Source organism: Solea solea, chromosome 5 (assembly GCF_958295425.1).
Source record: "Solea solea chromosome 5, fSolSol10.1, whole genome shotgun sequence".
In the NCBI taxonomy this organism is placed as follows: Eukaryota; Metazoa; Chordata; class Actinopteri; order Pleuronectiformes; family Soleidae; genus Solea; species Solea solea.
This window is the reverse complement of record NC_081138.1, coordinates 25,659,560-25,681,908: the sequence shown is the minus strand read 5'-3', so window position 1 is coordinate 25,681,908 and position 22,349 is coordinate 25,659,560. Positions and strand designations below refer to the sequence as shown.

Here is a 22,349-nt window from a genome sequence, read left to right as displayed (position 1 = left end):
TGTCAGAAAACAAGGTATATACATGTACAGGTTTGATTTGGTCACCACTTCTTAATAATAGTCAACTTGTGTAGATAGAATATTCGATCATCATTACCATCATTATCAGGATTTCTGATTCGACAAAAAAATACTCAAAATGCTATAAAAAGTGAAGGTCCAAACCGGACACTAATGTAGCTACCAATAATAACAGTTGTTTAAATAAAAATAAATTCTTTCTAAAAATCCTAAATATCAAAGACAAAGCTGTACATAAAATGTCACTTGAGTCGGTTGAGGCTGCACACAACGTCTGCATCCTTCTCCTTGTCTCTGCTGAAGGCAGAATAATAGCTGAATCTGACCTGAGATTGAACTGTCAGCACTTGAGGTGCATTGTGGGTAAAGGAGGTTACGAGTCCTGCAAGGGGGAAAGAAAAGAACATATCGCGTAAAAAATTCAACATGCCTGGTTGTCCTGCATCAACTCTGAATAGTAATATTTGACATTAAGAGAGTTTGTAAAAGTTAAACAGTTTGCATTAAAATACATAATACAGAGAGTGAAAATTATAACTCTGCGATGTGATAGTATGACGTATTAACCATATTTACCACAGCTTTAACCCATATTAAACCAGCCTTGTATAACATACCTAAAAGTATCTTACCAGAAAATTACTTTGTTAGAAGTAAATGTCATTTTTTATACTATTACTTTTGACATTTACTGCATCTAAGTATCAAAAATAATTTTCTGATATAAAATGTACGTAGTTTTAGAAGTAAAAGTATTAAAAAAAAGTGAGGAGTTAGGAACGAGCCATGGTAGCTCAGTGGTAGGGCATGTTGTCTTTCAACTGGAAGGCTGTGGGTTCAATTCCTGGCTCTGCTCATCTATACGTGTCCTTGAGCAAGACACTTAACCCATGTAGAAGTGTGTGAATGGCAAAACTGTAATGTAAAGCAGGTCATCAAGACTAGAAAAGCTCTATATAAATACAGTCCATTACCAACTCTTCTTCTTCTGATTATATTTGGTAGTAACGAGTAACAAAGATAGTTAGAGGAAAGGTAGTGGCGTAAAAGTTGCTCAAAATATAAATAGTAAAGTACAGATACGTGAATTTTGTACTCAAGTACAGTAACAAAGTATTTTCACTTTGTTACATTACAACACTGTTCTAAACAATTTCAATCAAGACCCATGCCCAAGTGACACTGGACATTGATACAGCTGAATACTCTAAGAACCATCCCATAAGAGGCACACCTGAGCCTTGCTGACATCACAGCCTGTCTCTGTGCTGCTGCATAGCTCAGCACAGCTGTCTGATGTCCCCGTCATCTGATCTCCACCCCCCCAACCCTCAGCCTTGTGCCCACTCAGCATGATAATGATATACACCTCTGCCCAGTCATCTTTTTCAAACTCAACACAACTCAGAACGATTACAGCAAAGCCAACAGACGAGATGCACAGAGTGTATCAATGGTAGGAAGGAAGCGCAGCTGCAGGCGCGACAATGAGTACATTTAAATGACCGGTAATGTCGTCCAACCACCAGGGCGGGAGATACAGTATAGAAACCAGTGCTGCCCTCTATGTGGCAGTATCTTAAAAGAGGCACAGAGAGGACATGTCAGCATTTCCAGCCAAACACTGGCAGAGTGTTGACACACAACAGATGAATATTAAACCTTGAGAAACAAAGATGTGCTTGAAGGAAAAAAACAAACACACACAATCTTGAGAGTTCCTCCTCCCCAGCAGGCACAATCACACTCAGGCAGATAATCCAGTGTCACAGGGAGCCTTGTCTCTGACCCTCTGGCCCCTTCCAGACAGAGGAAGCAGCTGGACAGGGACCCACGGCTGCCTGGAACTCACTTCCCCTTGGGGAGCTCGACTGAGAAGAGTCCCTCTCTGCCTCGGAGAATGACCAGCTGAGCTTCTGCAGTGCAGTATGTGAATGCGCAGCAGAACGACTCTTTGTGTGAGAGACTGTGAGTGAACTGATGGAAATATCAACTCATAACAAGCTTTGTTTTTTTTTCTTCCCTTATACCTGCTGTTCACAGGCAGAGACTAAATCAATTATTTGTGCACAGTCTTGTACAGATTTGGTGTTTATGTTGGATACAAAACAATGACATGTGGCTTTTTTTCCCCCATTCGTCTTCACTCTAACACCTAAACATGATTTCCTAAAACTTCATTCTCTTGGATAACCTGGTCAATTTACTCAACTACACTTTTTATTCACTAGTTTTGCCAGATAATTGCTTCATGATCACTGAAAATGAAACCCCCACCCCTCCCCTCAAAAAGGCACTATATTTGGTCCTGTGTGTGAAACACAAACACACACACGCACAGTATTCAGCGGTGGGCGAGGCCCGTGCTTAAGTGCTTATAAATATTGCATGGTAAAATGGGAAACGTTAACATTTTTTCAATTGCCCTGGCAGTGTAATGAAATATTTAACATTAAGAGAGCTTTTGTTTTTCACCTTAATACATAAAAGGAATCGTAAACAGAACATTAATAGCATCTTTTTTGAGGGAATGAGGTGTTTTTTTTTGCTGGACTCAAGAGTTATCCTACAACCTACAAACATGTGATTTTAGGAGCATTTCAGAACCAATTCGGTTACAAACCCAATGGTATGTGTGTTCTTTAATTTATTAACTTGAAATGTAATTATTTGCTTTTAAATGAGTACGATTCCCAGCGCACACCATCTCATCCTTGCATCTGCCCGTGCTCTGCTGTTAGCAGCTCCACAGAGACGCAGCTTTACTTGCTTCTCACGCAGCGCTCACGGCTACACACCTCAAGCTCCAAAAGTCATGGTCAGTTATAAAGCGATAAAATGAAGAGAGCTGCAAAATATCTCCCCAAAAGACCTGAATAAATATCAATTTTATTTAAAAAGGATTGAAAAAAAGGTAAAGATACAGTATAAACGATGTGTATGAGTCAGTCCGAGTCTTTCGGACTTTTAGTAATCCGTCTGCTGGGGCTTTCATTGAGGGTCCCAAAACTATGTGGTGGCCAGAGCTGCAAAGGACACAGGGCACAGAGAAACAATGGGTTAAAAGAGATAAGACCCAAAATAAAGCACTTCCAACCATCATCCACAACACATAATCTCACTTCTTAGACACATTTGGGTAATACAGATCTTGTTATTTCATCAGCTGTCGCAATAGGGCCTCCAGTGGAGTGTCGCTGTCCAATCAGATGGACAGAAGGTTGGCTGACCTGTTTCCAGGGTCGTGGTTGCTATGACATCCAGGGACATGACAACACAGCTGAATGGAAAGCTAGACAATATGCTGTCCAGGCTTTGGTCAATCAGACACAGTTGCTTTGAACTTCCAACTGACTCATATCTCTGCATTGTGCATCTTAAAATGGACATACTGAACTTTATTGTCATTGTACAAGATGACAAACGTAGTGGCGGACCCAAGACACACAATAAGCACAAGACCTACCAAGGAGGTACTTGTAAAAGAGAGTGGGGGTTGACACCCACACAACATACAGCACAGGATTGCTAATTGCACTGAACAATAGAATTGATTTTCACTAATATTTGTGAGTTTTGATGCTTCTGAACTGCTTTCCCGAGGGCAGCAGAACAAGAGAATTAATGAAAACTGTCCTTATTGCTTGAAATGAAAATACTTGACTATAAACACAAGGGCTGAACGATTTTGATTAAATATCTCATTGTGACTATTTTGACATTTGCAAAATCAGAGGGAACGGTCATTCTTACATCATTGTTCTCATTTTCATTCGAAAAAAAAAACACATTTAAAAGTATTACTGTGTGATATTTGTGCAGATTGTAAGGAACAAAGATGTTCTCTTCGTCTGTGTCGAGGTCCATACAATAATTAATCTAAATTGACATTTTGACACATATTTTGGCTTTAAGGACTATTTGCCGCCTCCTGCAATTTGAAAATTGCAGTATGCCGTATTGCGATTTCAATAAAGTTTCAATGAATTGTTCAGCCCTTACAAACACACACACACACACACCCACACAAGCATCTCCCCCGTTACCTTTAAGCAAACACGGCCTCTGATGAGGGCATAGGGAATTGGGCCATAGTTCCGTGAGTCAGTGGAATTCCTAAGATTATCCCCTTCCAGCCATACATGGCCTTTTGGAACCTAAAAATATCACACAGAAAAAACTGTGAAAATTGGGATTCTTACATTCAAACAACAAAAGGAATCAAAAATACACAACTGTTTTATTTAAATTGACCTATGTGGTAAAAACATATCATGACCCCACCCCTAACGCCCAATGACCCTCCCTCCCTCCCTCCTTCCTTCCCTCCATCCTTAGCCAATCTTAACGTCAAACCTGCCTGTCCCTCTTTAACCCTGTACTGCCTCAGAAGAGGGGTCATGGGTAACGGGCAGGGTCGGGAGGGATTTAGAAGAACTTCAAACGGGGTCATTAGGCTGTTGGCTGAGATCTGCGCCCCTCTTACCCAGGGAGGGCAAAGCGAGAGAGGGGCCTGAGATAGCTGGGCAGAGTGAAAGAGAGGGAGAGATGGAGAGAGGAAAGAGGGAGAAAAAGAGGGCTAAGCTGCGGCTAGCAGCAGCGTCCAAGGGTCTCCACCGTAGTCCGACCTGCCAGTGGGGCAGTCATCCAAGCGGGCTCTAATTCACAGTGACACCAATTATGATTAATCTCATCACTTTAGGAGAGTAGGCTTGTCAAGGCCCTAATTAAGTGCGCTGTCCCCCCTATATGTGCAGACAGGATCAACAACACATTATATTGTCATAATGGGCATCACAGTCCACGAGTCTATTTTTGTGTTGCCCAACTTTTTAACGGCAAAAGTCCATCTGAAGGAAGGAGAACAACACGAGTAAAGAAACGGAGCATTGTCCGCAGCAAGGTGACGTCACGCCAGCCACGTCCTCGCTTCGGCACACACTCCTCACTCCTCATCACCTGGCACTATGTTTACAGTTTTGTTTTGTTTTTTTGTCCGACTACGGGATGCTTGCGTTTCATTCCATATTCCATAATTGAGACGGATGACGTGACATAATCATGAGGCAGTGACATGTTGACCTAACACGGGGTATACAACTCGGTAAATAACGACAACACAAATGAATATCATTAAAGGAGTCATCTGAGAACCATATGTCAGCATGCTGGATTCCCACCATTACACCTCATTAACATGGTAACATATGCTGGCTCCCAAGCACAGAAAGAAGAAACACCACCGTTTGTCATCTGTCAAGCCAGAACCCTCTGTTTATCCTCGTCTTTCTTCAAAAAAAGCAACATTATACTCCTCTGAAAGACAGAAGTTTGATTAAGAAATGTCAAGTGTTGGTTAGGAATTTGCTAAATCCCTTGCTGAACTGAAGGTCTTAACACACAGATAATTTTCATAGCCACTCTCGACATCACTTCACATCCCTTCAATCACAATCCAGCCTGAGTGAAAATTCCAAATTGGGTCACTCAACCAGATTGACACTGGGTAGGAATCACAGGGTAACTCACACAATACATGGCCAACAATAAGTGAAGAATACAACATGCAGCTAAAAATTTAAAATGCAGGATTTGGGGGTGGGGCTACTCTTTACTGTGTCCACCATTATCCCACTTTCCACTTCTTCCATAGTCGGTTAACTTCCATTTAGGCTAGCCTCATTCCTATGATAAGCACCACCATGATGAATCAGATTTGGTGTCAAAGTCTGTATATTGATTTTACCTTGATTTTATTTATATTCTGTCCCCTTCCTGAGTGCCACAAATCAAATGAGCCTCAGAAAAGATAAAATTAAAAAAAAAAAAATAAATAAAAGTTGGAACTGCTGTACTGTGACTAACAAAAGGATAATGTTGCAAAAGTTGCAGGTGTGTGAACAAGGGGAAAAACATAATAAAGTGCTGTTTCGAGTGCACAAAGCTATGATTACCAACACCTAGGAGGTTGTTTTCCTTCAGTGCTTGTTTGTTTTCTTAATTTATCCATCTTCCAGCGACATCACGCAATAACTACTGAAGCACTCTTGTTGGAACTTGGTGAGAGGGTGAGGCATGGGCTGATACAGGAAATCTTTTGTTTCATTTGTTGTTAGCAAGATATAAGGAAACTTTACATACAGGGTTCCCACGGGTCCTTGAAAAGTTTTGAAAATTTAAAATTTACATGGGTCATGGAAAGATCTTGAATTTTATGCAAGAAAGTCATTGATATTTAGGTAAATGTCTCCCCTTTTTTGTAACGGCACCACCTAATGTTTCATGCAAACCTGCATTGCTTGATGTGCGTAGGCGACTAGGTCTACACAGACCAATCGTTATTACTAGCGGTGTTGTGGACACTGTCCACTGTCTCTCTCCACCGCTGACGTGAGATTCCACGCAGAACAATGGGCGAGTAACACAAAGCAAGAGAGAGCAAATGATGATTAGGAAATGCAAATTCCAAGATCTGTGGCTCACCAAAGAAAATTACAAAGACCGACTTGAACCAACTTCCCAAGGACAATCACTTGTCCAGATGCAGAGCGTACTGCTAATCACTAAAAGTGATGACGCTATGGGCGAAGCGGCTCTTACAAGTTGCCCTCCGATCTTAAACGGCATCAGCGCATTCAGTCCTTGAATTTTAGGGAATTGGTCCTGGATGTCAGCCAAGGTGTGGGGATCCCTGTACCTAATTTCAATCATTTTTATCTTCATTTTCATGACTTTCTGATAGTGATCCATATTTGGGTGTGGGCCAGTTATGTGTGAATCGCAATGAGAGGTTTCACTGTCAACAGGGTGGCAAGGATGAAAAATTGAGTCGTTCGTCTTTTTATCATGCATATTAACTTGTGTGGACCAGATTACGTTTCAGGTAAAAACAGATTTCTTAAGATCCATGTTGGAGTTCCAGTGTTTATTCATGGAGTCACTTTAATCCGCCCTGCTGACAGCTATGGTGTGATGGATGGCAGACATTACACCCGTCCTGTGGATGTAGGCCGCATTGACGCGAGGCATTGTGTACCTGTCAGAAACTTGTCAAGGAGAGCTGAAACTAGAGCTCTACGGTGTGGTGTTGAACAACCACACCATTACAGTATTCATTATGTTAACATGATTGAGGTGGCAAATTAAGTTCAGCTTAAATACATACAGGCTTATCAAGCTCATCTTTCACCACACTGATCTCATCTTCGCTGCAAAGAACGGAACATCTCTCTCTCTCTCTCTCTGTCTTGTTGTATCTCTCCTTCTGCTATAATTTTAGGGATCACGTGTCAATGTTTTGACACGAAAGCTCAGACACAGAAATGATTTCTAAAAGGTGACAAGGCAATTAGTCTCCAGTTAGATCTCTCAGGATGAGAGGACCTGCCACTCTGTCAGGACAACAACAACAAGAAAAGGAGAGGTGATGACAAGGTCTAACACCACTTTCCAAAATTCATCTTTACATGTCCACCCATAATGCCTCACACTGCCCTAATAGTTGCACACAAACACATATATATCCAGTGGGAGGGAGGAAATCTCCTGAGGGAAGGCCAAACATTTATGTGAGCAGTGGGTATTTTCTCAGTTACCTCAGATGCTGTCACATTAAGCAACTGATTTTTGCCTCCGGGTGTTAAAAATTAGCATGACAAAGCAGATAGTACAGTGTAGGGAATAAAGAAAATGCTATTTGACAATCGGCTTTATAAATGATACATCCTCTTTCAGTTTCTACCTTTTCTTTTGACAAACAAATTGGCTAGTGACGTTGGAGGTCTGCTGTACAAATATTGACTCTATGTCCGCGCCACCTGAAAAGATTTATTTGAACAATTTAATAGAACAAAATATGAAGGGTTGTAACCCTTTGAAAATATACAGTTCAACTTTAAAATGACACCAGTTGTACTTCAGAGTTCGTAAAAAGCTAATTTACAACACCTGCCCTTGTGAGGCTTTTAAAATGTTAATAAAATGGTAACTTTAGTTGTGTTTGTTATGACAGGAAGTGGGTGAGAGAACAATGTTACTTCACTTTTAACCTTGATTTAACACCTTTCATGTTTTGACATTAAATAAACCAATCCATAAATCATTCAGATAAGGCAACTTAGTTTAAAATGTGACTACAGCTAAAGCGCTAAAGGATCACACTGTGAAAGAATAACCCAAATAAATTTTGATACAGAAGCCTAAGTCTGGCAGATCTTCACCTGGTAGTGAAGAAAAAACAACTGGAACTTATGTTTGAATCTGTAACTACAACCTGGGATCGCGTCATTGTCTCCTTTTACAAGCCCTGTACTCTGAATATGGAGGTGAAGCTAGCAAGAGAGGAAACCGCTTTATTTCTCCATTTCATTTGCTGAATGACACTTACAGTTGTGGCCTTTTTGTGCTATGTTCCACTGAACCCATTCAACTGTCTGTGTCGTCTATAAAATACGCCATAAATTCAAAAAAAAACAAAACATGCAAAATAAACACAACCTCTGGGTTTGCAGACGTATGTACACACTCCTATACCCGCGCGCGCACGCACACACACACACACACACACACACTCTCACACATACACCTCCGCCCACCCATCAGTCTGTTCATTTGGGTGGCACTAACTCTAACAGGCTTCAGAGAGATTGCAGGCCTGAGCTGTGGGCGTTGGGGAGAGTAGTAATAGAAAAGCAATGACAGTGGTTTCGGCAGCAGAACCCCTGCTCACTCTCTGGTTTTATCACTGTTCTGAGGAAATATAGGTGTTGTCAAAAGCTGATATTTTGACCAATGACACAAAATGGATGTGTGCAGTCTGAAATGTAAACAACGATGACAGTCTATAGACTGTGTGGTGCAAACACAAAGAAAATCAAAGATAAAGATGTTGTTTTTTGCATTATGCACAGACGTTGTCTGTCATTTTATGCTGAAACAAAGTGCTTTGCTATAAATGTGTTCTTGCTTCACTCTATTTCCCCAACATCTTTTTTTTTTTTTTAACATTTTCTCTTTCATAGAAAAGAGTCTTTGTCTTGCAGTCGTGAAAACTGACACTTACCTGTAAAGCAGGTGATCACAGGACGTACAAGAAAAGACAAATACGGGCTTGTATAATGTGAACATAAAATATACTCACATATGAGTGGGTCTTGAAAAAATCTGATGGAGAACTTGTGCAGACTTTATCTCCCTCCAAACCAATTACCCTTTTACAAATGTTCATATTTGGGTCATATGGACTCTTCGCAATGACTATATCTCCCCTAAAAGGAAACAAAAACAAAAACATTTTGTGACAACTCATGATAAATGCATTCAACATCAAGTAAAAAAATAATTACAATTAAGTGATTTCAGAAGTGCAAAAGAGATTATTTAAAAAGAAAAGGTCAAACAACATTGAAAAAAACAACAACAGTATAACAAGCCTGATTCAAATAGTGGGTAGTGACTGTATTATAGACAAAAACAGTTGTACAATTATGCCACAAATATTTCAGATAATCAAAAATGGAAATTATGAAATCAGACATGTACGATGTATCCACCGACTGGAACCCACGTTTGTATTTTGCAAAGGTGACGACTCATCCGCTCAGAAAAGACAATGTCATGGCTGACAATTGTAGGCTCCATTGATGGACCAGAGCACTGAAGCAAAAGTAACAAAAACAGAATTATTTCTTGTGAATGAATTCATGAAACATCATTTACGAGAAAAGAAAAAAAAAAGTCAGTCTTTCAGGACTGACCTTTTTTTCTGGGGTAGGGAAGTTACGCAAGTTGATGGTGTTATGGATCTTGTTGTATTCTACACGTAGATAATAAACCTTTCTATTAATTCTATTCAGTAATCCCATGATAACTTTTCAGCACAGTGTTAATCAAGGGATTTGAGAGAGAGAACTAAACTTCTGCACCTCCTTTAGACTCTGTTTGCAGCCTTGGGCAAATCTGGCCTGTAACAGGAGCCTTTTTACAAATCACTCGGGAGTTCAGTGAGAGGGCAAGACTACGGCAGCTGCACGTACATGTCCCTTTGCTGGAAAGATCGCAATTCAGAATTAGAAACAACTGCCTACACTGCGAAGCAACTAACGTGTCGAGAATTAAGTGTATGCATGATCATCTGGTAGGAGGGGACAGAGATCTAACTAAAAAATAAACACATTTTCTAACAATCCTGCCTACCCCAGCTTTAATTATCTAATAGTATCAATACCCACCACCACAAATTCTCCAATGTATTCAAAGGCACAATGTGCAATGCAGCCATACTGGACCGTGTAGCCCAGAAATCCTAAAGTCTTCCCCAGCACTCTGCCGAACATCTTCACCTGTGACACAAAACACAACCACAAGTCATGGCTCAATGTAAAAATGCAGTGATGAAATTCTCTATACATGCAGTGACGAGAGAATTATTCAGTGTCTGACACATATATGGTACGGGTTATACGTCTCTACATGGATTTGTTAAAACAAAAGCAGTTTAGGGGTTTAATTGCTGAAAAGGTGTGGACAAAGGTTGTCACAGTTGGCATTCTGCTAAAATGGCACATTCCCTGGTGTTTCATTCTCAAAAGGCTGAGCAGCCAGTTCACACCAGAAAACTGTGCTGAACTTTGATCCAGTGTAGGATGGACCAATCAACACCTTGAGCTAAGGTGACGGACAAACACAGGAGCTGTGACACATCCAGCCAAGCAGCTCTAGCTTGTTGGTCCCTGACACTGTGCTGCCTCTGATATGACCACAATTACTGGAACAGTTATCAACTTCTGTCAGCACCATAGAAACAGAGAGACGCCCCAGTGCCCCACCACCCACCCTGCAAACACTCTGGTCACACAAAAACACACACACACACACTGTCCATGTGTCTTCTGGGCAAACATCCCATCCACACTCAGGTTATTGACTTTTACTCAACCTGTTAGATGGATGGAAGAAAGTGAGTCAATCTTTACAACGGCAGTGTGTGCGCAGGTGCGTCTGCACTCACACGTGTGCACACTGACACAACTGTATGTTTAGAAAAGCAAAGGTGCTGCTTGGTTAGGGAGGTTAGACTGTGCTCTTCATGCTGCTGTCTTGCCAGTCCACCAAAGGATAAAGAAATCTTTTTCTGCATCTCCCCCATTCCTTCTGTCTCTATTTCTCTCTCCATGTCTTCCCTCCCTCCCAGGGTATTATTAACCAAAGCAAGCAGAGCGGAAACCAAAGCCCCAAATCCTCAGAGCTCTGGGAATGACTTCCCCAAGATGGACATGGATTAGACCCCCAATGTCTCCCTTGCCCCCCACTCTTTCTCCCCAGCTCCCCAACAGACCGGGTGTCAGGTGGCTCTCCCAAGCCCTACCAAAGGTGTTACCCCTAATCCCATTACCCCCCTCCACTCTCCTCGTCGTGCACACACACAAACACACACACAACACAATGCTCTCTCATTCATGCCAGCTATATTCCACCTATTAAACCCTCTATCTATTCTGTCATCCCAAGCATGGTTTGTCTCTTTGGCCCATTCCACATCCTCTCTGATCCAAAAAAGACCAACGCCATCCTTTCACCTCCCTGTGTGCTGCTACTTCCCCCTTGTTCTGTGATCACCCCAGGCAACCCTCGGCTTTTTTTGTTACAGCTGTGAATGGCAGCGCTTGGGCAGGTGAAGGGATATATATATATATATATATATATATATATATATATATATATATATATATATATATATATATATATATATGTATATATATATATATATATATATATATATATATATATATATATATATATAAAAATATGATGTGACGTACTTAACATTAATTAGGGTTCTATAACAGGTTTAAGACAGCCAGGGTGGTGCCATTGATGAACTGTGAGGTAAGGTCACACTAAAAACTTGACACTTTAACCTGTAGAAGCTGTTTGTTATTTTAAAACTGCATACACGGCACGCTTCCTGTATTTTCTGGATGTGTTCCAATAGCGTGATTGAGACATAAGCATTACACCTCTGGCCATATAATATGCATGTTGGGAAGCAAGAGTTTTTGAGGTTAATGTGAATCTCAGTTCTGCATTCAGGTATTTTTCTGTCATTGTGAGTTCTGTAATACACTCTTAGACCTGATCTCACAGGAATTTTCTTTTTCTTTTTTTTTGAAACCTCTCATTCACAAAGCACAGTAGACAGCCTTCCTGTACAGCTGCCCTCATGTACCCGCCCTCCAAACACACACACTCGCACACACAATTCATCATAGGTAGGGATTAAGGGACTTTGCATAACAAGATCACACGGCCAGTGACTGATATCAAGAGAGTCCATATGCAGCCGCCTGGTTTTCTGAGGCACCCTCTGTCATTGATAGTGTGTGTCTGTGTGTGCGCGCATGTGGAGTGAATGTGCACGGACAATAGCATTACCTATGTGTTTTAATAAAAAACAAAAAAGGGGAAGGCTGCATGTGTGCTGCAGTGACTCCTGTGGGACTCAGAATGAGGTGGACATCGAGGGAGACCTGGGATTGAATCTCTGTGACCTCTCATTTTCACAAGCTAAGAATCAGGAAAGCCACTCTCTCTCGACCCCTAATACCCAGCATATGTGCGTCAGGGGAGACACCAGACATTAAATGGATGCTGCATTACAGCTGTAAATTAATACAAAGTATTTCCGTTAATCCAGGATTACACACCAAACATGTTCATGGGAAAACAAAGAACGTCAGGGCAGCCGTTCTCTGCAGAACCATCTGTGGCGACTGGCTCCCGTGGTCACAGCACAGTGCAACAGTGGTGAAAAGAGGGAACCTCGAATAGCTGCTGATAGAAACACCTCATTGTGCTTTTGACTCTGTGATCCTCTTACAGAGGAGCAACCAGAAGCAAGTGCTTTTCATTGTGTCCACACAGCTATACAAACATTATGACACTGCAACAATAATGTATCTTGAGCGCCACTGTTGCTGTGACAAATCAAAGGGAAAGCCTTATATATGTGTAAAAGCAATATTTCCAATGAAATGACCCCAATAAACTTATCTACTATACATAGAAACTGTCTTGCAATAACAATGGTAGCAACTACATAGACACAAATGGTACATTATTTTAAGGTTATTAGTGACTCAATAACAATTAATTAAACACATTTTCAACATAATGTATGCATTAGAAAAAAGTTAAGAGAACATAGTTTGCTGAATTCAAAAGCAACCACAGCAGGCCTAAAAAAACACAAAATAAATCGGGGGTCTATGTGAAAACGACACATTATTGAAAACATGAGGAAATATTCAAGAAGGATTTACTGCTACTGGTCTCAAGAGGTTTGAACCTGCCACCGGCTCAGTTGTGTTAATTGATATACATGGCCAGTCTATTAGAACCACAAAGAGAATTTCAATCCAAACAGCACACAAGGGCCTTGCAGTGGACTCCTTACACAACTAAATTAGGAAAACATGGGCTGAGCGAGAGCTACGCAACAGGGGGGCTAAGAGGCTTACAAGTCCCTTGTCAGATATTCTTCTTCTCCCTGAGGATCCCAGATGGAAGGGAGTCTGGAGGAGCAGGCAGCACCAGAGAGGGGATGAGTCCCACCTCTGATGTCTTCCTCTGGGCAGCAGAAGGCAGAGGAGGGTGGGGCATAGTCATGTTGCGCAGCGCTTGATTTGATCTTAATGTGAGTTTTATAAAGAAGGAGGTCTGGCAACCAGGGGGGTCTGTTTCAACTATCAGTCCAATCAGAGATAATCCTGCTGATTTAAACACAGACACCTGGCTGGATGGAGAGTGACAGATGTGAGCGTCTCAGTCAAAGAGTCTTCTATAGGTCTGCCTTCTATCAGAAGCTTATTTGACACAACTGATCTCCATATTGCTCTTTTCATTGTTGCTCACAGCAACACAGCCGTGGAACAGCTGAGCGACGTTACTATTTGAGGAGCTGAGGGTTTAAACCTACAATCAATGGGTCAGCCAGTGCAAATAATAGCCAAGTGATATGAATACAACTGCTATGAACTGAAAGGAAGTGTGGGTTGACAGAGTCCCCAGCCAATTATACTGAATGGAAAAAAAAAAAAAAAAAGTCTTGTATTGTATTGACCACAAGTAAATGTGCGCCACTGGCCTGGCGCTGAAAGAATCGAAAGATCTTATCTGGTGTTGTGTCAGTTTCACAAAGGAGCACGTGTTTTTGCTCCGGCCAGCTCATTATGAAGCCTCATAAACACTAAACGTCACCAGAAAGGCCAACCTTTGGAGCCCCTTGAGACTCGACAGGTGATAATAATCCGAGATATTTACATTTATTGTGTGCAAACACATCATTATTATCTTGTGTGGAGTCTATCCACAAAATTAAATACAATATTTATTTTTATGTTATCATTAATTTACTACTGCCTCGGAATGAGCCTTTTAAGTGGGTCCCGTCCCATGGAGCTCACAACGTTGTACCACCATGTTTGTATGTTGTACAATAGCTCAGAACTAACTACTCAGACATTGGCTCTAGGGATGCCCGTATATGTTTTTATGCTACCTAAATGTCACCACAGTTTCTCATGTACACTTGGATAGGGAGCATAAGGCAAAAGGCATTCATTTGGTTGCAACAAAATATTTTGCATATTTCTACACTTCTACTATCTTTAATGTAGTTATATCAAGTCATAATGTGTGCTTACAAGATACAGTATTTAAAGGAGCTGCATGTATAAAATGTACTGTATTTATTCATAAAGTAGTCATATACAATCAGAGATTGAGGAAACATGTTAAACTGAAATACTAGCTTTACTGACTACACTATCACAGTTTATTCACAATTTAAATTTACAGCTAGCAAATTCGATTTATATAAATGTTGTGGGAAAGGGGTAAAAGGGTCGCTCCTCCTTGTGTATCCGTCTTTCAGTTCATGTTCGAATCTCTGTGAAGAAGAAGGTTGAAGATCATACATATAGCCCCTTTAATGTGTAGAGATCTTCTTTTTCTTACAGTAGAAAGAAAATGTGTGATTTTTAAGAATGTGATTTCATTTCATTCTCGGTGTATTATTTTCAAAGTCTGTTTTTTTTTTCTCTCTCCTATAGTTCAAGCTAAATATAGTGTTCTGTATTTCATCAGCAAAAATCACAGGAAACCAAAATAAAGTGATGTGAACAATATGATTTGTTGAATAAATGGAAAAAAAGTAAAATACTTTAGACCAAATTAGCAGTGTACAAAAACCCATCCTCTGCTTATTGTACTTACACCCTTAGTATATTACCTTTCTTTCAACGCTAACTAAACAAATAAAGAGGCAAGCTGATGATAATCTCGCCTTCTCCAGAAACAAGAGGTCTATGGCATTTTGCAGTTCTTCACTGATAGCGGAGTTAAACTGAACAAACAAAACAGTCTGACCAGGAAAGATCTGACATGTTATGACTGCTGCCATTATATTGCTCCATCAGATACAGTGACTGACAAAAACACTACAGGCAAAACATATATGAACAGATGACACATTGAAATGGAAGAAAATTATGTTATCGTTGTATAATTAGGCTTCTGTGTTTATTTCCATACTGCATTGTGCTATAGAATCTGAGGGTTAAATTGGGATACAGGAGAATTAGGAAATAAAATGATGCCTGTCACTGTGCTAAGGATGTGAGTAAGGTCTCCACAGCAATGCACTCCTGCATCCTGCACGTTGCACTGCTGAAGCAGGCTCTGCTCCTTCTGAAATGCAGGTCAGTCAGCGCATCTTATTTGTCTCATTCGTATAGGCTTACAACAATGCCCAGTGTTGTCAGTCATGATATATTCCCTTGGTCTCCTGTCACCACATATAAATCTCAACAGTTCTGTCAAAACAGCAGGACTGCCACTGCTAAGAGCATTTGTAAAGTGAGCAGTTGGGCTATTGCCTCCTCTGAAGCCTTTACAGTATCCTGTGATCTTGTGCTGCCTCTGGCCTCTCTCTGCCACACAAAGCTTTTTATAGCTGTCTTAAGGATTACACTGAACGCTCATCAGTCAACCAGTATTAATAGTGGACATACAGTACAAAAGAAACAGGCTATAAGGGGGTTTCCGCAATCTGACATAACATTCAGAGGTCTCAAACATGAGAGTTTCCATTGTCAATATGCCTTTTTATAGCAGATATTATGAATTATAGGATAACACTCACTGTAATGTAATAAAAATGATGTGAGTCAACATGCACAATACCACAACACAACAAACAAATCTGCAAAACGCATAAATTATTGTATTACCTCCATCCTATTCCTAATATGTATCTAAAAAGTGGAAAAAGGTCGCAGGCCAGCAATCACAATATTAATCTCTCTAATTTTAATAAATAATCTTGACTTTGATGTAAAGTAGGCTATCGATATTCTAGAGATTCTTGTTAATCATGTAGTTACACACAGCTAAAGTGATGTATATAGAAATTGTTTGTGATATCAGGTGTTACCAGGTTGAAGAATAGTGCTCTCATCTTCACAGTGTTCTGTTTCTAACTTTTATACCTGATAAACTTCACTCACTGAATTTACATTGTCACCAGTGTCCATTAAACACATTAAGCTGCTCTGTACTACGATGTGCTTGTACAACTGCAGTTCATGACCTTTTAATTACATTACAACATACAACATTATACAACCTAACATCACCTAAGGACGTAGTTTGCTATTTAAATATTACACAAACAAATAATAGAATAGAGAGGGTATAAACAATCAATACAGCTAATTGTATTGTCACTAATAAACTGACACTTTTCTTATTCCTGCATATTTAACACAACTTTACCCCATTCTCATGTGTGGCTTATGTGGTCCTTTATATCCAATTAAAAGACTTATTATTGTATGTTGACCCAGCATACTTTGTTCTATTGCCTTAATAGACATCACATTGCACATGAGTTTATCTGTAGCTGTTCTTTTTAACCATTTTTTTAAATAGTTTTTACCATGCTAGTGTTGAATGTGTTAAATTTATTGTTGTAGCTGTGTCAGAGAGGAATACAGCATATACATCTGTCTGTCAGTCAGTCAGTCTGTCTGTCTATCTATCTAGAATAGAATATGGACTCAGTCAATATATCCTGTCTTCATAAAACATCCTTGATAAAATAAAACACGAAATGCCACGCAAGAGCAAAACATTATATTCTGTAAAGTCAATGAATGAGCTATCAAGGTCGTAAGCTCAGAAACCAGTAGTTACGTGCATTTGTATCATCTAAAAGCTAATGTTTTAATGCCAAGCACACACACGCTCACTCTTTATGCGTAAAAAGCACAAACAACGCACGTTTACTCACCGGTAAGTGTGTGATTCAAATATCTGACCATGCACTTCACATTACAAGTTGAACTTCCCTGTTTGACGGCTCATAATAGTGACATCGCAACAATCCTTGCTCTCATTGGTCAAGCCTTAGTAAAGGCGTTTCTGATTGGACGAGACATTCCAAAACATCCAGCAGCATCACCACGCTGCTAGCAGAATGGCTGCGCCTGTGGAGAGTGTGACCAAACATCCAGCTGAACGCTCGCCGTTCACCACCACGAGTTTTCAGAAGAAAACAAGGAGCAAGTTAATCTCCATACCTGGCACCAGACCTTCGGTTCAAAACGGACAGCTCTTAGTTTCCACCGGTGTCACCTCGCTCGACTTTCTGCTCGGTTAGTCTTGCTGTTGGGGGTTTAACGTTAGCACTAGCTACAATGCTAACAGCGTTTCTCTTGTAAGCAACAGATAAAAGCACTGGAATTAGTGACGGAATAGTGGTGTGATTCATTTCTCTAAAGGTGTAGAGGAAGTGTTGATGTTGTCAGGGTTTGACACACATGTTAGCGTCATACACATCATCTGAATTGTGTTTCTCATTATTGTAGACCACTGTCACTTAACATTGAAGCCCATTGAATAATATTCCCCTGCAAATATGTTTTTTTTTTTCCCTTGTTACTGCATACATTTGCTCAATAAATTATCAGAGATATACCAGCCTTGCAATATAAGGTTTATGTTTTAGCTGTCATTTTAGCTGTGTTTTTATCCAAGCTAAATCTTTCAGTCCAAGCACATTAAAATCCTTTCAGTATTGGACTATCAGCCATGTACAGTACTCCCCTGCACTGGCATGCAGGACTAAGGTCCAGGAACAATGTACAGGAAACCACAATGCTGTTGATAGACTTTATTAAAGCATTAACATTACAGCATTAGGTTACTAGTTGCTATTTTATCAGAAAGAGTCATCCCCTGAATCAAAAAAAGATGAAATGGTTGTATTTAATTTTTAATGTGCTCTCTGTCATACACTAACTACTAGCATGACTGGTCAAAATGTGTGTTAGCAAAAGTCATATATATGATGAATACACAGATCAGGAGCAATAGATTGATACTGATCCAGAGATATATTGATTCTTTAACCTGTGTTTGATCTATGACATAAACTGATTTTCTTCCTCTTTTTTTAATCCACTAACAGGTGGCGGGTTAGCAGTTGGAACAGTTCTTCTTATAGGTAAGATTCTCTTTTAAGAAAGCAAATATTGTCATTGTTTCATGTGATGTATTGAAACAGGTTGTTTGGGCAGAAAATAAGACAGTGATGGATTAGCGTGATGATCAAATTGATCTGTTATCAACAATAGACCTTATTTTCAGCAGAAACGTATATTATTTATGTGAGAAGCTTCCAGTTTGGCATTTCCAGTCAGTAGTTATGTAGCTTTACACAGCAGGCAGGACAACATTTTTTCATCATCAGCTGCAAATAAGTCTAGTAATGTGAATGCAAAGTGCCACACAAACTTTTTTCCTTCTCCGAGGAATAAGGAGTGTGGCTAAAAGGCTTAAATTTGAAGAAGCCAATGAAGTGTCCTTATGTCTGTTCTGTGCACTTTGTTGAAAATAAACCTTCAGAAAGTCATCCAGTACCAGAGAAGTGGCTACACTGTGAATCACCAGTAAAACTTCCAAGGCAACATAAGCAGATGCAGGTCAATATAGGTCTATAGTTGTGTAATTAAAACCGGGTTATATTGCTGACTTTTTAAATTCATTACTTAATTTAAATATTTTTTCCGCACGCCGAGGAATATGTTATATGAGACCATTTCCCTGCAACTCCGTAATATTACATGGATATGGAACTGACCTGCCATTTCCATTTGTCATGGATAGTTACAAGTATTTGCACCACATTGTTAAGAAAGCACACTCGCTCTGTTCACAGAAACGTGAAGGAAACAACTACTGGAAGTGCCACATATTAACAGGAAGGTTTGGACCTTTAGTTACTTCTGCATTCAAAAATAAGCTCTATAGAGAGAGAGAGGGCCACACTGGCAAATTATTTCAGTCGTCAAGTGTTTTGATGATTGTGAGGATTTTCTGATTTCCTTGCTCCTCTATGAAAGTTAACTGATTATTCCTATCCCCCAAATTAGATTCAGCTGCCCATTTGGTTTGCTGCAGCTGATAATAGGTTCTGTTTTGGCTCAGTCTCTTTGTGTTGTGTGTGTGTTACTGTAAATAGACAGATGACTTGAAGGTCGCAAGTTAGAATCCCAGGTGTTCACACTTTCTCTGTGATCCCTAATTAACATGCTCCTCTGTGGACGTGTTGTTGAAGTTTTTGGAATCACATTCAAAGCAAATGGGCTTTCTATGGACATAAATGTCTCCCACTGTATTATTATTATTGTTGTTATTATTATTATTATCATCATTCATCATAGGCTAGGCTATATGCACTGGTAGACAGTAAGGTTAAGGTAGTCTTGTTTCCCCTTGAAGCTGTAATTTGTGTGTAGCTAAGGCCTATACCAACTGATGATATTGCTTTGCCCTTTAATTCATCCCCCCAATCGATGCAGGAGTCAGTGATTACACACTAATGCGTTCTTCCCTTCCATTTTGTGAATCAATGTACGGTTGGTTTCATCTGGTAATGAGAGACACAGTAAAGGTGAAATGCGTGTGTGCGCTCTCTTGTGTTTCTCTCTGAAAAAAGTGTTGTGTGCGCTGGTGCTCAGTTTGCTGTGTGCGTGTGTGTGTGTGTGTGTGTGTGTGTCTGTTTTGTTATGTGGGTGGGACGGGGGGGAGTTTGAAGTGTGTGTTTGTTTGTGTTTGTTTCAGGCAGTCGTCTCCTACAGTCTGCCCCTTTAGCCGTGATGGCCTATTTGTGAGACACAGACATAAAATTATCAGACCGGTCGTCGTCTGCCTTTGAAGTGTCTTGAGCTGTCCTTCCCGATTTGTCAATCAGAGCGAGATCAGTCCAGTATGGCTTCTATCTGAAGATTTCTTTGCTCTTTGTGTATTTGTAAGAAAAGAAAGAAAAAAAGCTACACGGCCCATTTTCATTGCCTCTATAATGTATCACTATATATTTGTGAATCTTGAATAAACATCAACATTTATCGATTGTTTTGTATTAAAGATGTCCACATTATATAAGCACACTTGTATTGCTGATGCAGATTACTGCAGGTGCTCTGAAAGTAGTTTCTCTCACAGACTAAATTGATAAAAAATTAAACATACAGTATTTAAGAATTATAACAAGAGTAAAGGTACACTCCAAAATAATTTCTGCATGCAATGCAAATTGCAATAACTGTTACAGGGCTGTAATGGGCTGTCATATTAATCAATTAATTGGTTTTGAGTGTATTTTTATTGGATTTCAGTAAATATATTCTTCTATACTTCTATAACACTCTAAATATCTAACATACATGGTTATGCACAGAAAATAATTGGCAGATTAATCAATAATAAAAGTAAGCATTAGTTGCCATCCTTTACTAGACATAACTTAATCATAATTCTCAACACTTCAGAAAAGGCAGATTATTATACGTTGCATGACAGTTATTTTAGTTCAGATCAGATCACATCACCTTTGTCTTACATGAGGATTTACAGAATAACTTCTGCATTAAAAATACAACAGAAACACTGCAAAATAACAGAAGGAATTGTAGATAGATGAAAATGAGGGGACCATTAGTTTTTTTAATTACATCTAGTACAACGACTTTCTCACTAACTTTAACTTTGTGTTGTGTAAGTTGAAATTCATTCGGGTCCATAGTCTTTACACTGTCTTACTAAAGGAAAAACTCCCATCAAAAGGAATAGAACTGAATAAGTCATTAGTTATTTTTCAGTGGAATCAATTTTGACATCCAAACTTGCATATGTGAGAGGCCCAAAATGACCAAAGCATCTGCAAGGGCAGGTGCACTGTTTAAAAAGTGCTGCGATAAAGTAATAATCTTTATGTGGTGGGGAAAAAAAACATATTATCATATGCCTGAAACTGACTAAATGCTAGGAGCAACTGTCAAATATAAATATGAGATATAGACATATACAGAGTGTTGACAAATGCTGCACATTAGCTGTTCATTTAATAATATCACCTTTTCTGTCAGAGTTTACTTAAAGGTTGACACAAGCCAATTGATTTAAGTGATTATTTGTTTACCTGCCCTATCACCGTTGAGCTACTCGCGGGAGATGGTGTCCTAGACCAAAGACTAATACAACGGGGGAAAACATTCTCTGACCTAGATATTTTGTCTCCTCCCCCTGCAGCTTCAGCAGGATATGATTCACATTCCCCCCGTTTGAAGGCAAATGAAACAGTGGCATTTCCCCCTCTGACAAACCTTAATCAGAATAAGTTAAACAAAGATGAAGGGGGGAAAAATCATCTTGTGACTGTCCAGACTGAATGATCTACCTCAAAGATTTTACCGTCCCACACCCCCTGTTGCTCCTATACCCTGACACCTCCCACCGCCTCCCCTTACCCCCCGCCTCAACAGCCTAATGACTCCTGGAGGTTCCATTTGTAAGGCTCCCATAGAAACACAACCACAATAGGCCCCATCTTGAGAGGGCCCATCTGGGAGTCTTTGTGGGGCCTGCTGAAAGCCACAAAGGCCTGCTGACCTAGAAACCCATCAATAAGAGAACAGGGAGCCCCACCGACAACAAATTGAAGAGCCATGGAATTTCCTGGGCCATCCTAAGTCTGTAGGTGAGGACATAGACGGGGAACGTGGGAGGGGAGAATTCTCCGGATGTTCGAGGATGACGCATCAGGATGTCATTCCCAAGCTGTCAACTGTATGCCCATTACCTTAAACTGTCACTGCTGCCTTTGTCTTTGTGCCCACAGATTGTCATTGTGTGGAGAGAGGCCTATGAAAGCTTTACAAAATGGTGATTGTGACGGGAAGCAGCAGTAGCATGCTGGGTAGAGTTAT

At 40.1% G+C, this 22,349-nt stretch overlaps 2 protein-coding genes across 6 annotated transcripts in view; one reads left to right on the top strand and one right to left on the bottom strand.

The window, feature by feature from the left end:
• Nucleotides 1-2,620: 2,620 nt before the first annotated feature.
• immp1l (inner mitochondrial membrane peptidase subunit 1) lies at nt 2,621-17,813 on the bottom strand. Of its 3 annotated transcripts, XM_058630095.1 has the most exons (7): nt 17,661-17,813; nt 17,372-17,567; nt 10,251-10,361; nt 9,587-9,675; nt 9,161-9,287; nt 4,068-4,178; nt 2,628-3,047 (listed from the first exon to the last, which is right to left on the bottom strand). In XM_058630095.1, exons 3-7 carry the CDS (start codon nt 10,353-10,355, stop codon nt 2,967-2,969), a joined length of 513 nt encoding a protein of 170 aa, XP_058486078.1. In that variant the 5' UTR covers nt 10,356-10,361; nt 17,372-17,567; nt 17,661-17,813; the 3' UTR covers nt 2,628-2,966. The 3 variants fall into 3 exon arrangements, with proteins under 3 accessions (XP_058486079.1, XP_058486080.1, XP_058486078.1); XM_058630096.1 differs by lacking the exon at nt 17,661-17,813 and having other exon boundaries at nt 2,621-3,047; nt 10,303-10,361; nt 17,372-17,417; XM_058630097.1 differs by lacking the exon at nt 17,372-17,567 and having other exon boundaries at nt 2,626-3,047; nt 17,661-17,670.
• Nucleotides 17,527-22,349, top strand: part of elp4 (elongator acetyltransferase complex subunit 4) — a 50,777-nt gene continuing 45,954 nt past the window's right edge. For 2 of the 3 annotated variants that reach the window (XM_058630094.1, XM_058630092.1), the window contains exons 1-2: nt 17,527-17,735; nt 18,551-18,586. In XM_058630094.1, coding sequence (XP_058486077.1) covers nt 17,558-17,735; nt 18,551-18,586 — 214 coding nt within the window. In that variant the 5' untranslated portion in view covers nt 17,527-17,557. Of the gene's footprint in view, nt 17,736-18,550; nt 18,587-21,951; nt 22,121-22,349 lie in introns of those variants that run through there. The other variant, XM_058630093.1, reaches the window with a different exon arrangement.

Coding starts and splice junctions, on each gene's coding strand:
- immp1l (XM_058630095.1), bottom strand. CDS start 10,355: ATGTTCGGCAGAGTGCTGGGGAAGACTTTAGGATTTCTGGGCTACACG. Junction 9,288..9,586: donor CACCTTTGCAAAATACAAAC/GTGGGTTCCAGT, acceptor GTTTCCTTTTAG/GGGAGATATAGTCATTGCGA. Junction 3,048..4,067: donor GAGGCCGTGTTTGCTTAAAG/GTAACGGGGGAG, acceptor TGTCCTTTGCAG/CTCTGGCCACCACATAGTTT.